General features: G+C 46.0%; 1 protein-coding gene across 3 annotated transcripts in view; it reads left to right on the top strand.

The window, feature by feature from the left end:
• The window catches only part of LOC123758853 (AKT-interacting protein), a 98,974-nt gene that overhangs the window by 46,917 nt on the left and 35,839 nt on the right, over positions 1-16,218 (top strand). The window contains exon 1 of one of the 3 annotated variants that reach the window (XM_045743597.2): positions 4,387-4,695. The exons of 1 other annotated variant lie outside the window; for it this stretch is intronic. In XM_045743597.2, coding sequence (XP_045599553.2) covers positions 4,660-4,695 — 36 coding nt within the window. In that variant the 5' untranslated portion in view covers positions 4,387-4,659. Of the gene's footprint in view, positions 1-4,386; positions 4,696-14,706; positions 14,774-16,218 lie in introns of those variants that run through there. One more of the 3 variants, XM_045743596.2, reaches the window with a different exon arrangement.

Genomic DNA, 16,218 nt, shown 5'->3' with positions numbered 1-16,218 from the left:
TTAGCTGTGTGTGTGTTCATCTGTACGTATGTACATATTAGTGCCTGCAGGGTTGATCTTGGAACTCAGCTCTTGGACCCCACCTTTCTAACCGTCGCTTGTCTTAATATACTGTACATTTATCTGGGTGTGTGTGTTTAATTTTCAAGTGCCTATTTACTGTTAGGGGAAGAGAGACATCATGCGAAGGAAACTCTACCCCAATTATTTTTCTCAGCGGGGTGTCGAACCAAGATCCGTGAATTGTGTGAACTGTGTTGCCAGGTCGAGCCTCAGCTCTTAACCCTGCCTTTTTACCATCAATAGTTCAGTGTAGCGACTCGTTTCTCTCGTTTTTCTCATCATATATACACTGAACAGTATAGGCAACTTACCTCGACAACTTCATGTATCCCGTCCCACTTTATTGACCACTCTCAACCAATTCTTTCTGACACCAAGTATGTCTTCTCATGGTACTTATTTTGAACATTTCTTCTATACTTACGTTGTCAATCCTTCTTTATTATCGTCTTTGTCGTTGTGATGATTGCTTTATTCCTTCTTTCGTTCAGTGTAGCGAGGTCCCCCTAGCTCAGGAAGAAAAGTTGTTGCGTATAGATTTAGATTTGGGAAAGACTTGGGTAAATACTGGTTCGGTAACAGGGTTGTTGATTTGTGGAACCAATTACCGGGTAACGTGATGGATGTGGGGTCCCTCGATTGTTTCAAGCGTGGGTTGGACATGTATATGAGTGGGATTAGGTGGTTATAAATAGGAGTTGCCTCGTATGGGCCAATAGGCCTTCTGCAGTTATCTTGTTCTTTTTGTTCTATTAATAAGTGTACGTGGGCTGAAGTGTCTTTGTGTACTGAACTAAGAGTGTCGCTCACGGAGCCTCTTGGTCAGAGGTGTACTCAAGTGCAGGAGACGGCAGGTAACTTGTATTGTCTTAAGTGGTTGGGCAAGGTGAGAGGGGCGGAGCCTGGCTCAACACACGCTGATGAATGCTGAGGGGGGTGTGTGGTTGGGGGGTCGTGATGAGGGGAGAAGAGAAGGGGGGTTCGTGACGACAGCAACACCTCGCCTCACACACACTGAAAAGACATTGCAAAACTACAAGTTGATTTACGGGCTATTCATGCCCGTGCCACCTTTTGAGTGGCTTAATCTTTATCATTCATTCAATCAATCTAAAAGTTGATATTTATACAGTTTCCGATTGGGCAGCAGAAAATAACTAGATTAACAGTGATATTGACTGTTAATCAATAATTAAAAGACAATGGACTTGAGAATGGTCCAGGACGGACCGAAACGTCGTCGTCCCTTCACCTTCTAGTGTGTGGTCTGGTCAACATACGTCAGTCACGTTATTGTGACTCATCGCCTGTATGATTAAGTGATAAATTCCAGGTAGTGCAACAATGAGAACCTTAAACACACAATAAAGGGTACAAAATACAACAAAAGCTGCCCCATAATAGGAAAGCATCTGGAGAATAATGGTATTAATGGATTTATAGTCCTGAGGTTCCGGGTTCGATCCCCGGTGGAGGCGGAGACAGATGGGCAAGATATTTTTCACCCTGATGCAACTGTTACCTAGCAGTAAATTGGTACCTGGGAGTTAGACAGCTGCTACGGGCTGCTTCCTGGGGATGTGTAACAAACAGGAAGCCTGGTCGAGGACCGGGCCGCGGGGACGCTAAGCCCCGAAATCATCTCAAGATAACCTCAAGATATGGATAATAGATTAAGGGATAATGGGAATAATGGACGATTAGCGTTAAGTTATAACGAATAACGTTAAAGCATCAATATCTAACAAATATGTAGCGTTAACTATGAAAATGATGGGATGGATTACGAGAACTATCACATCCAGGGATCTTATCACAATGGTTGTACTATTCCAATCACAGGTGGTGTCCAGTCTTGAGTTGAGACCTCTGTGCTGGGCCTGCGGGCCGCTCCAAGCAACAGCCTGGTGGACCAAGCTCTCACAAGTCAAGCCTGGCCCCGGGCCGGGCTTGGGGGAGTTGAACAACTCTCAGAACCCCATCCGTGTATAATCCAGGTATTGTATACAATCTGGATTAAAGTATACACAATTTCACAGGTATGGAGTGGATTGTTGTTGTTTTAGATTCAGCTACTGGGAACAAAAAATTCCAAGTAGCACGAGCTATGGTGAGCCCGTAGTGGACTTACCTGGCACAGGAGCGGGACTGTAACTGTGTACAGTACAGTGTAATACATGGACTCTTAAGAGTAACCAGGCTCTTTGTGGTGGTGAATGGCATCGTAAGGTGTGTCCAGGAGCGTAAGACGTGACCACCTGTATTCTCTACGCTCGCCGCCATGCGTATCGTAGCGTAACGTGTACTGCCTTCCCTTCCGCGATCCCTGGTGTTGGTGCTCCCCCACAGCCCCCCCCCCCCGTGCTCCCCCACAGCCCCCCCCCCCCGTGCTCCCCCACAGCCCCCCCCCCCCGTGCTCCCCCACAGCCCCCCCCCCGTGCTCCCCCACGGCCCCCCCCCGCCCTCCCCCCCCCCGTGCTGCCCCCACGGCAACCAGCCGATCCAATATGCGGAGGTAGGCAGAATACTGGGACTTATGATAAATAGAATAGGGATACAAATTCATGTAAGGAACCGACTAAACAAAGCCAAAACAGCATTAGGAAAACTGAAGATTCCGAAGTCTCAGTACTAACGTTCAGATCCACCTATATAAGGCTCTAGTTCGGCCGCATCTAGAATATCCCCCAGTACCACTACACACCATAAAGAAAACTAACATGCAGAAACTGCAAGCAGTACAAAATAAGGCGCTAAGGAGAGCAGCAAAACACCGTCCACCATATGATCAGACAATCCAGGAGCTCCACGAACTCCTGAACATGCAGCCACTAAACATCAGACTGCAGCACCAAGCCATCAGGGTGTGGAACACCATCGAAATGTTAGAGGACCCAATGTTTGAAAGATTACTCCAAGATGAGACGCCCCGCTCCCACAGCTGGTGGCCCAAGAGCCTCGATTCTCTGGACGAAAACCCCGCCCCACAGTATGTAATCCCCAGATGAGTGATATATGTATATATATGAACAGTTCATATATGTGTATGTATGAACAACTCGATAAATAATAATAAAATAATAATAATAAAAGAGCCTTAAACAGAATAACATGTGTGGAAGCATCGGAGTGTGTATATATGAATGCTACACAGTATTCATCTATGGACATCCATATATGGTGAAACACATGTGAAGAACCTCTCACACACTCACAGCTCCCTGACAAGAGGGAGCCAGCTTAGCTTAGCTGCCAACACCCACACATCGTGTCAGCATGGCGGACAGCCCGCCTGCTTTTATACCTCTCACTGTATTTCCCACTTCTATACTTCCCTTCACCTATGCCTCTCCTCCCTCTTTACTCCCCCCCCCCCCCGAAAAAAAAGGCCCGCCCCCGTGCTGCCCCCACGGCCCGCCCCCGTGCTGCCCCCACGGCCCGCCCCCGTGCTGCCCCCACGGCCCGCCCAATCTCATTAAAGATGTCATATAAATTTGAATGTAATTTTGACTTATAAAATCACCACTAAGATAAGATATTATGCGTGTGACTGTAGCTTAATTCCCCGAGGCAATGTTTCTTACATACAAGGTTGTGTAAAGTATGAGAGAAGTGTAGTTAGTGGTGTGGATGAGCAAGACTAGAGGTGTTGGCAGAGGTCTTAGACACTCACTCACACTCGACCTTCTGCTCTGAAGCCTTACTATAGCCAAGTTGATTATGTGGTTTAGTTCTTGCAACCACTTGTGCAGGTCTTCGTCTCCTGCAACTGTGTCTTACGCTCTTACTAAATCCCAGAATCCCACAAATCCCAAGAGCTCTGCCCCTCTTGTTAGTAATTCTCCTGTAGATACTGAATACACCTCAGAGTAGCTTGTTTCTTGGTGTCTCATCTCTTCTGGTTCCTCTCTTGCTTCTGTCTGTCTCTGTTTGGAGTGGGGAAGGTTGTTGTTTTTTAGTCAGTTGCTGGGAACAAAAGTTGCAAGTAGCACGGACTATGGTGAGCCCGTAGTGGACTCACTTGGCACAGGAGCGGGGCAAGTAGCACGGACTATGGTGAGCCCGTAGTGGACTCACCTGGCACAGGAGCGGGGCAAGTAGCACGGGCTATGGTGAGCCCGTAGTGGACTCACCTGGCACAGGAGCGGGGCTGTAACTGTGATGTGAGGGGAAGGTGTAGGGACCAGAATTTGTAGTATGGTTGGCCCCGTGACGCGAGCACCACACAGAGCCTCAACTCATTAACGCATATCACTGCACATCTTCAGGTGACCTTACAGGTAACACATCTCTCATACACAGCAACTGTCATTAATTGCCAGTGACTCGCTGGAAGGAAGGAATTTTAGCGCTAAAAATACATGAAATACACGAGTGCTGCTTATAAAAGAACTCAAGTGAATGAACATAAATATTGGCGTGTGTGATAGTGTTGTATCCGTCGACCCTCCTGTAAGACTGAGGGCTGCTGGGGGCGTGACACTCTCCTCACTGATTGTCACGTGTCAGTGACAGTCACCAGGGCGCCCCCGCACGCCCTCTCTCGTCGACGTCGCCGCCAGCGCCACCATAGGGAACGGACAGCGCAAAATCAAGATGCTGGAGGCGCGATTCCAGTTCAGATATGTTCTGGTAAGTACACCTGTTCCTAGTTTTCCTGAAGTAAGTGTGTGTGTGTGACTGTTTTTTTTTTTTTTTTTTTTTTTTTTTTTTTTTTTTTTCCCCTCTCTCTCTCTACCACAGACGTGGCCACACATTTACAATGCTAACCAGCATATATACATTTTCTTCTGTCCTCCATGGACAGGGTTAGAGAAGTGTTAAACATACAGTTCAAGGGTTTATTGAACACTCAACCACAGGTGATTCGGTGCTTTTAAAATGCTAAGCTAACCTACATACGTAAATACATAGATACACAGATACACAGATAGATACATACAGATTTACGTATGCCCTACATAAAGTATTAGATGTGTCTTTTACATAGTGTCATTAATGTACATTCACAAAGGTGAAATGTAATTCTGATCAGCTTCCATATATGCTTTATACCCATACATGTACATACACACACACACACACATACACATACATATATACACACACACATGCATTCACATACATTTATCTCATTTACCCTGACAGGGTGAGGTAGCTGATAAAGAAACTAGTGTGCAATTAAGCACTTAATCACTGAAGGTGATGAAGGTGCTTTTACAAGCTCAGGTTATATAGTTACATCACATACATACATTGTATGACTCTGGTGGTGTGGGGTTGGTGTTTGTGCTGTCAGTGGCCAGCAGGGCATCATTGTCCCTCTTTACCAGACTGTTCGGGGCAGATATTGTTCACTTCAGGAACAATTGTGACGAAGATCTACGTCATCACAGCCGATGAGTTGTGTTCCGTTACATTAATTATTTACTGCGGTTGACGAGCCATCTTGGATGCCATGCAGTGTGTGTGTTAATTAGCTACTGCTTCCTGTAATACACAAAATGTGTAGTTTAGGACGTGACAATGGAGAGTGGGTAAAGACCCCAGGCCCGACCCCAGGCCCGACCCCACCACCACAAACCCATCTCTCAAACAAGGCAAGAGTTGATGAGGTCCTTAACTGCTTTATGCATCAAATCACTCTTTTTTAAGCGTCCAAGTTTCAACAGTTCAGAGACTGGCTGTTACAGCCTTAAGACGACCTGGCATCTGGAGTGTACACACCTCTGTGTATTGGGTTAATGTGGCGCTAAACTGGAAGGTGAAAGTTGACAAATATGTTGTGTGTGCGCGTGCTTGTATAATGGTTTGATAAGCGTGTGGTGGAAGTGGTGTGTGTGTAGGTGTGTGTGTGTAGGTGAGAGCGGCAGCTGTGTGTGTGTTGAAAAGGCATTGAATCAGCAGTCCTGCAACTTCGGAGCAAATTATGTTATGTCAGTTTAGGCCAGATCGAGGACCGGGCCGCGGGGACGCTAAACCCCGAAACCCTCTCAAGGTAGGTTACATTCCGCGTACTGAGAATAACTCGACTGAGTAAGTAGAGTTTAGTCAACGTGAGTTGACTGATCTTGCTTGATTGGCTGCCAGAAATGATCAGCTGCCAGAAGTCTTGGCCAAATATCCCCAGTTTGCTAACTGTAGGTAGTAACTAAGTGACTGTAACCTATCCACCGCTGCCCACTGGATGGGGGCGGTGTGACCTATCCACCGTTGCCCACTGGATGGGGGCGGTGTAAGCTATCTACCGCTGCCCACTGGATGGGGGGGGGGGGGTCGGTGTGACCTATCCACCGCTGCCCACTGGATGGGGGGAGGGGTCGGTGTGACCTATCCACCGCTGCCCACTGGATGGGGGGAGGGGTCGGTGTGACCTATCCACCGCTGCCCACTGGATGGGGGGGGGGTCGGTGTGACCTATCCACCGCTGCCCACTGGATGGGGGGGGTCGGTGTGACCTATCCACCGCTGCCCACTGGATGGGGGGCGGTGTGCAGGACAAACATATCAATTGTGACACCTCTCCACATGTCAATTGCTTAATTTAGAAACTGTTCTTGTGGTCGATCTCGAACCCATTGTTGATGTGACGACTTGTACTGAATATAGTTCTGTAAATCCTACATATTTAATATTTTAAAATGTTAATTTTTTTGTGAACTTTTAGCATCTTTATTTCCATTGTGAAATTGTTATACCGCTGGTTTAAATGTTTCACTTTTGTTATGTATGCATTATATGAAATGCATTAGGCAGTGATGTGGTGGAGGCTGACTCCATGCACTGTTTCAAATGTAGATATGATAGAGCCCAGTAGGCTCAGGAATCTGTACACCAGTTGATTGACAGTTGAGAGGCGGGACCAAAGAGCCAGAGCTCAACCCCCGCAAGCACAAATAGGCGAGTATGTGCATTCCAGTGTGGAGGTGTTATTGGGGATCATAGTGACTATATGGGTACATTGGCAGCACTTCCTTGGCCACGGTCCTGTCAGTGTGTTAACAATTTGTGCTTCCAGATGGAAGTAATGGTTGACACGGCGAGCCATCTTGGTTGACACAGCGAGGAGTTGACGCACGGTTGAGAGTCCTTGTGAGCGTGTGGACGGCGTGTACAGGAACTTGGAGGCCCGGGAGAGGGAGGACACTTTCAAGGTGACATGATCTCTGGGTTTCAACGCCACCACCACTGCGCTCTCTCTCTCTCTACCTTGAAACGTTCCTGATCTGTGTGTATGTATTGTTGTTGTTGCACTCACTATTGTTGTGTGCAACACTAACATTGTAGCACATATTGCTGCACACTAACATACCCATTCAAAGCTGGAGAAGTTGCTGACCTAGAGAGCGTGCGAGAATCTCTTTCTGCTAGAATCCATTCTATAAAACATCTAAATTAATGGGACCGATTACATATTCTAAATCTGTATTCTCTAGAGTACAGGCGAGAGATGCATAATGATCTACACATGGAAAATATTAGAGGGACTGACTCCAAATCTGCATATTGAAATAACATCACATGAAGCCAGTCGACATGGAAGGATGTGCAAAATAGCCTCATTGACATGCAGAGGGGCGATAGGTACGCTGAGAGAGAACTGTCAATATCAAAGGGTCAAGACTTTTCAACACGCTTCACGCACAAGGGACATAACTGGCCGGCTTCTCACGATATTAGAGAACTCGATGATAATCACCTCCAAAGGATACCCGATCAACCAGGCTATGATTCATCCGTCAGGCTGCGAGCAGCTGCGTCCAACAGCCTGCTTGACCAGACCACCAACCAGGAGGCCTGGCCAGAGACCGGGCTGCGGGAATGTTGATCACCGGAATCACTTTAAAAGCAAGGTAGGTAAGGCAAGGTTCCCTCACATGGGAGGGGATGGGGGCTCCCTGGTAGGGGAAGGGGTGGAGGCTCCCTGGTGTGTGGAGGGGAAGGGGGGGAGGCCTCCCTGGTGTGAGAAGGGGAAGGGGGGGGGGCTCCCTGGTGTGTGGAGTGTTAATTAACACTAGGCGGGTATTGTCGCAGATTATTAATTAAATGTTTGTGTTCTGCAGGTAAGTGGAGCGGGCGTGGCCGGTGGTGGCGGTAACCCCCAGGTGAGTTCCGGCTTCCCCAGGTGAGTACCGCCTTTCCCCAGGTAAGTTCCGGAATCCATCCATCGGTTCCTGCAGCCTCTCTGAGGAAACCCCTTAGACAACAACAGCAGGATGTGGTCAAAAGAATTGTAACCTGGGATTCAACTGAATCGTCTAGGTTTCAGTGGAATCCTGAGGTTGTAGTGGGTTCTCAGAGGATTCGGTTGAATCCCAGGTGGTATTGCTCTTAGCATGACGTGGTGTTGTGGTGTAAGGCGTGTGCTTGGGAGTACCCAGAGCATAGGTACAAATCCTCCTCCACAACCCCTACCCATTTTAGAACATGTAGTCTCCGTGGTGCAGTGGTAAGACACTCGCCTGGTGTTCCGCGAGCGCTGTCATGGGTTCGTATCCTGGCTGGGGAGGATTTACTGGGCGCAAATCCTTAACTGTAGCCTCTGTTTAACTCAACAGTAAAATGTGTACTTGGTTGTAAAAACGATTCTTCGCGGCGGGGATCGTATTCCAGGGACCATAGGATTAAGGACTTGCCCGAAACGCTACGCGTGCTAGTGGCTGTACAAGAATGTAACAACTCTTGTATATATCTCAAAAAAAAAAAAAAGAATGAAGGTAACTGCATTAGGCTTATTGGCCTTCTTTCAGTTTAGTTAGTTTCTCAGTGTAACAAGTGTTGTGGCTTGCGTCCTGGGTAAGATTAGTAGTTAACCTATGGGGGACCTCGATAAACCTAGCAGGCTTCTTGGTCCCCGTTAATTGGACAACTATGCAGGAAAAAGGGTTTCCTGCTGCTTGTTTTATAGTAGTTATCCGTCAAACTGAACTCCGTTTTCTTTGTTTCGCCTATTTGGAGCCAAAGAGCACGGCTGCAACGTATACTCATTAGTCAAACGCCTTGATACCTGGTTGATGGGGTTCTGGGAGTTCTTCTACTCCCCAAGCCCGGCCCGAGGCCAGGCTTGACTTGTGAGAGTTTGGTCCACCAGGCTGTTGCTTGGAGCGGCCCGCAGGCCCACATACCCACCACAGCCCGGTTGGTCCGGCACTCCTTGGAGGAATAAATCTAGTTTCCTCTTGAAAATGTGCACGGTTGTTCCGGCAATATTTCTTATGCTTGCTGGGAGGACGTTGAACAACCGCGGACCTCTGATGTTTATACAGTGTTCTCTGATTGTGCCTATGGCACATCTGCTCTTCACTGGTTCTATTCTACATTTTCTTCCATATCGTTTACTCCAGTACGTTGTTATTTTACTGTGTAGATTTGGTACTTGGCCCTCCAGTATCTTCCAGGTGTATATTATTTGATATCTCTCTCTTCTTTCTAGTGAGTACATTTGGAGGGCTTTGAGACGATCCCAATAATTTAGGTGCTTTATTGCATCTATGCGTGCCGTATATGTTCTCTGTATTCCCTCTATTTCAGCAATCTCTCCTGCTCTGAAGGGGGAAGTGAGTACTGAACAGTACTCAAGACGGGACAACACAAGTGACTTGAAGAGTACAACCATTGTGATGGGATCCCTGGATTTGAAAGTTCTCGTAATCCATCCTATCATTTTTCTGGCTGTCGCAATATTTGCTTGGTTATGCTCCTTAAACGTTAGGTCGTCAGACATTATTATTCCCAAATCCTTTACATGCCGTTTTCCTACTATGGGTACATTTGATTGTGTTTTGTACTCTGTATTATGTTTAAGGTCCTCATTTTTACCGTACCTGAGTACCTGGAATTTATCACTGTTAAACATCATGTTATTTTCTGATGCCCAGTCGAAAACTTTATTAATATCAGCTTGAAGTTTTTCAATGTCCTCAGCCGAGGTAATTTTCATACTGATTTTTGTCATCTGCAAAGGATGATACGAAGCTGTGACTTGTATTTTTGTCTATATCTGATATGAGAATAAGGAAAAGCAGCGGTGCAAGGACTTGCACCTTGTATTCAAGTTCACGTATGATTATTGAGATAAGAAAGAAATACATCTCAAAGGGATAGAGTAGCTTAGACTATTTCTACCCCCTCTACTTCAAGTCCCTCAAGGGGCGCACAAATTCAGTGAGTACAAATAACATTACAAGAATCCCATTTAACATTGCAGGTTAATATAGTAAGTACAGCATATAATTGTTACACTCTTGGGGCAAAATTCTTGTAGCTCCTAAGTATACTGTCTATCATACCATTATCACATCCAAACAATTTGATGTGGTACACTATTTATTTCCTTATTTCTATAGTTATCAATAAGTTGACACTCTGATACATAATGTTCTAAGGTGTGGGCGTGTGGCATATTACATAATTTACACTCCTTATCTTTTTCACTGACATCAACACCGTATTGCCAAAATATTTGTATCCTAATCTTAATCTCATGTAAATTGAATCCTTCCAAGTAGACTTTCATCTACCATAGGTGAAGGACGAATTTGTATTTATTATTGAATAATTCTTAAGTGTGTTACTACTGTCCACCATTGCCATTCTCTTTATCATTTCTTCCTCCTCTTGGATCATCTTGATTCTTGTTATTATTTGTTTTAAGGTTATCTGACATACAACATCAACAAGAGTTTTTTCCGTGGCTCTCTTCGCTATCTCATCAACTACCTCATTCAACAGTATTCCCACATGTGAAGGGATCCACATGAATCTTACTTTATACCCAGTTTTTTCTCATTTCTTGACATTCTCTCTACACACTATCACAATATTCTGGTAAACTGGTCGTCTGCTATTTAAAGACTAACGCTCCTCTACTGTCAATAAAGAAGCAGGCATTTTTACCACATTTGACTACTTATTGTAATCCTGCTAATACACCTTGGAGTTCAGCTTGCTTTGAAGAGACATTTTCAGTGAAGCGGCGTCCAATAACAGTATCTACAGTGCCGATGTCAGTGTACTCCCTGATCAAGACTCCACATCCTGCCTTCCCATCCCTAGCTACTGACCCATCACAATATACATGTAGAGTGTTTTCTGTAGGCAGTTTTCTAATTATACAATCATATGTTGCTCTCAGCTCTCCTATTTCATACATACTTTTTTTCTTTTGCAAGGGAGTAATTACCACATCTACATTACAATCCTCCCATGGTGATGTGAATTTTCTCTTGGGCACAGCAATACACTCTGTAATAACATCATACTTTATAACATTAGAACATAAGTTATTCATATATACTCTCTTCTTCATTATACACTGTTCACTACTTCCCACCTTTTGAACCGAGAGGATTAATTCATTAGCTCCCCCACCTCTCATTAATCTAATGGCAGAGGCTACATTTATCTCTACAGTTCTATCCCTAATACTCTGCAGATTCAACTCCATCCTCATTATCTCATTTCTTGGGCATCCTAAGATAATTCTCATGGCTTCATTTTGTACCTTCTCAAACTTGCCCATCCTACCTTTACCAAAACAAGAAATGACAGGTGCAGCATTATCAATAAGAGATCTTACAGTACTCAAGTATATCATTCGTAGCACAGGGACTCCCACTCCACCACGGGAGACATCTCCCGTCACGCAGGATGCAGTCGCACCTCCACAGATCTCCAGTATCAGCTCTTGATACTGGTAATGGCTCAAAAGGGCCACCACTTACAGGCTATTCATGCCCGTGCCACCTCTTGGGTGGCTTAATCTTCATCTTAACACATTCACAAAGGAGACATCTCCCGTCATGCAGGGTGCATTCGCACCTCCACAGATCTCCAGTATCAGCTCTTGATACTGGTAATGGCTCAAAAGGGCCACCACTTACGGGCTATTCATGGCCGTGCCACCTTTTGGGTGGCTTAATCTTCATCAATCAATCTTCCTCATCACGGAGACATCTCCCGTCACGCAGGGTGCAGTCGCACCTCCACAGATCTCCTGTATCATCTATTGATACTGGTGATGGCTCAAAAGGGCCACCACTTACGAGCTATTCATGCCTGTGCCACCTTTTGGGTGGCTTAATCTTCATCAATCAATCGACTCCCACTCCCTTTCCACAGCATGCCAAGGCCTTCAGAGGTTGTAATCTCTTCCGACATTGACCCAACAGTCTGTTCATCTCAGCTTCCAAACTCTGATGGGTATATCCAACATATATGCCTAAATATTTATATATATTAACTCTATATATTTTTACCGTTTATTTTCAATATAATGGGCCTCAACGCCTTGTATACTCTTGTATATTTTTGTTTTACCGCCTAGGAACGTGGGTGTAACGTTCCTGTATGATAGTGCGCACTTAGACAAGTTATGTCTTGTAGAGTCAAGTTATGTCTTGTATGTCTTGTCTTAGACAAGTTATGTCTTGTTAAATGTAGGAGACACAACTGAATAGTGCTGGCCGTGCAGGTATCTTAGTTTAAAAATTTTAATTTATTTTTTGCCCCAAGGGGCTGCGCCACTCATCCTGTGAGTGGACACACCGCCAAAGCAGCATGTACAACACTCCCCAATAGGAAGAAAACCCGCTGGGTTGTTCATCTTGTCACTTCTTAGTTTAGTGTTAGGATGTTGTACTCCATTCCCATCATACAAGGAGCCTGAGTTATTAATATAAAAGGCTACTGTTGACGTAGTTATTTTACCACTACCGAGGTAGATGTATAAAGGGTAGATAGGCGAGCCTCTTCACATCGCAGTGAAGCGTCTTAGTTCTGGGGCGGCCAAGATCCATCTTGTTAGGAGGGTCTCGTAGTAGTTGGCTTCGTTCTCGACTAATCGGGGATCCGGGGTTCGATTTCAGGGCAGGACAGAAATGGTTGGGCACGTTCCCTTTCACCTAATACCTCCTGGGTTAGTGGTTCGACATTTGGGAACCTCGATACAAGCCTAAAGAGTGTGTGTGTTTCGAATTAACTTGTGGTTGGGAATCCCCAGAGCATGGGTTCGAATCTTCTTCACGGCTCCAACAGATTTTCTCACTGTTGCTACGATGTTTCCGACAAAGTCCACTCGAACGAAATTGCTACTCGCCGTTGGTGTCTTTAACATTCGTAAAATCCATTAATCGTACCAATTCTATAAATGTGATGCTGGCCTGAAGAGTCATTTTACTTTATTTTGCGTAAAGGATTTCTCATGACCGAAGGGATTTGTTATGTCCATAACAAGTCCCCACTCGTTGTGTACCCAAGTTGGGTATCGTTGCTCTGGTACTGGCTGAATTTTGGTACCTTCAGTGTGCCGTCTCCCATGAAGGGAAGGGAACTATCAGGGGGGGAAAGCCCCAAGCCATTACGACTATATAGCACTGGGAAGGGGCCAGGATAAGGATTTGGGATGGGACGGGGGGAAGGAATGGTGCCCAACTATTTGTGGACGGTTGAGGGATTGAACGCCGACCTCCATGAAGCGAGACCGTCGCTCTACCGTCCACGCCAAGTGGTTGGGTGCCATAAGCAAATTGTGACGTTGCATGCAGAAGGCTGTCAGAAAAAAAAACAGTATCCCACAGTGTTGGTCAGAACCGCGCCCCGTCCCCGCGGCCTGTCTCTGTCCAAGGTATTCAGGTATTTACCTGAATTTACCCGAGAGCCAGTATCTCTAGTAGCCTCGACAAGGACAGGAAGCTGGCGGCTTGTGAAATGCCCCCCCCCCCCAATTTGTCCTGATGGTCTTACATATATTTGGATCGTACATTGTAGCTGGTGTGACTATGATGACATGGTTGTCAGATACCGTGTGGCTTCATACCTGTCCATCACGCCAGACCCATTTCTGGGACGTCTCCTTGCTGGGCCACCATAACCTCCCACCTACAGTACACTCGCCCTGGTTCCTAGTTGCCCGGAATTAGCGTGTACTGGGTCACGGAGACGACTGAGAGCGTTCCACACTACATTTTACTGTCCTACTGTACCTACACCAACCCCCTTACCCCATCGCCACTTAGCCCTACCCCGTCCCGAATATCTACACTTAGATCTATGTGTAGATCTACACGCTTAACTTTGGGGTTAAGTTTCTGATGCCTTTTATATGCGTATTAGATCTTTTCCAGTAGCGCTCACAGGCAGGATGTGGGGTGCATAATAATTGGAGTAAACTAATAGTGAAGGTACCCATGTCTTGGTGTATGGAGAAGAGCAGGGCAAGAGTGCACACCATTTACGGTGGAGGGAGAGTGGAGCTACGGTGGAGGGAGAGCGAGAGGTGTAAGAAAGGCAGCAGCAGCACCAAGGTAGCGCCCCGCGGCACGCCACACATCATACACCTGTCACTTGACCCACGTGCAGCTTCCGTGGGAGTCGAACGGCATTAGAGAAGATACGGTAAGGTGTAGACTCTTGGAGGACTCGTGGTGTACAGGTGAGTGGCGGGAACCCTCAGGCTCGCCGCCCTTCACACTGGCCTCAATGGCCCATATGATCTGTCTCCGCCACAAATATCATATTCTGATTGTAGCTCATCTGCCAGGATAGTTACTAGAGATATTGACGACACTGTGGCAAGGGACGACGGCTGGCTAGATGGGTTTATAGGTTTGTGAGGGATGAAGAGGGCTGGGAGGCAGCGCTGGGTGGTGAAGGGTTCAGTGTGCTGGTGAGATCTGTGACGGGTACACGCGCGCTCCTCGCCTCTCCTGGCGTCTGTCTCATATACCCCTCCAAGTTGATGCTTCACTGTGTAGTAGCCACTTGTGCCACACTCGTCCATCTTGCTGGGACAAAAATTGTGTACACAGGAACTTAAATACCATTTAGTAATACATGTGACCCAGTTATGAGACGTAATGTATTGTGAAACACCGTGACAGTTTGTGTAGCTGAATGTATTAACTCGAGTACAGTGTTGGAAACCTCGACAAGTCTGCTCTATATTAATAAACAACGATAATATTTGCTAAACAATGAAAGTGGTGATATAGCTATTTCATGTTTGCCACTATTGCCCTACAACTAATCAACGGGGCCCGTGGCGTCTAACATACTCTATATGAATAATTCTCGTAATTTAAAATTAATTGCAGAACATTTTGTTATAAAAGATCAGAGTAAAGGGATATTTAAGCATTAATGCAGGTTGGAGAGGGATGTAGTTTTAAGGTGGTGACAGTGTTGGTGTCAGCCGGGTTAGATCCGGTCTTAGCAGTGGGTCTGGCAGAGGGAGGGGGGGGGGTGTGGGGCCTGGCAGAGGGGGTGTGGGGTCTGGCAGAGGGGGGGAGGCATATGGTCTATTTATAGTTTCTAAAAAGATATTCCTCTAAAATTGAACCTTAAAAGTTAATGGACCAACCGGACCAACCGGGCTGTGGTGGATATGTGGGCCTGCGGGCCGCTCCAAGCAACAGCCTGGTGGACCAAGCTCTCACAAGTCAAGCCTGGCATCGGGCCGGGCTTGGGGAGTAGAACAACTCCCAGAACCCCATCAAGCAGGTATTAACCAGGTGATAGGGTACTGGTTGACGTTCTTACCCGTAAATGGAGCTACCTTGTCCCAGTCTGGTCACTCGCTGGATGGGTGACACGGCCCAACTCATCCTTCCCATGCCGCAATATATATAATATATATATATAATATATACTGGAGTAGAAATTCTAGAACATAATAATTTAGTAAAGTAAAATTTTGTGCGTTATCTGGTGTCGGGTCCATGCTGTCGCTGCACATTCTAAGACTAGTTCAACATGGGCCGAGTGTTACGGCTAGTTTATTGTGCACCCCATACTCATCCTGTGAGCGGTAGCGCAAAAATGTATTCGCTGAAATAGGAAGTCACTGCAGGCATCTTTGGCAGTTGGGCTTGTATAGTGATCTAGATGATGTAAAGTTTGTGGGTAGAGACAAGGAGCCTAATTCATGAAGCAATTACGCAAGCACTTACGAACGTGTACATCTTTTCTCAATCTTTGACGGCTTTGGTTACATTTATTAAACAGTTTACAAGCATGAAAACTTGCCAATCAACTGTTATAAACAGCCTCCTGGTGCTTCGGAGCTCATTAACCGTTTAATAATTTTAAACAAAGCCGTCAAAGATTGAGAAGATATGCAGGTTCGTAAGTGCTTGCGTAACTGCTTCGTGAATCTGG

The sequence above is a fragment of the Procambarus clarkii genome, chromosome 31 (assembly GCF_040958095.1).
Source record: "Procambarus clarkii isolate CNS0578487 chromosome 31, FALCON_Pclarkii_2.0, whole genome shotgun sequence".
NCBI lineage: Eukaryota > Metazoa > Arthropoda > Malacostraca > Decapoda > Cambaridae > Procambarus > Procambarus clarkii.
The sequence above is the reverse complement of the archived record's forward strand: the minus strand, read 5'-3'. Positions and strand labels throughout refer to the sequence as shown.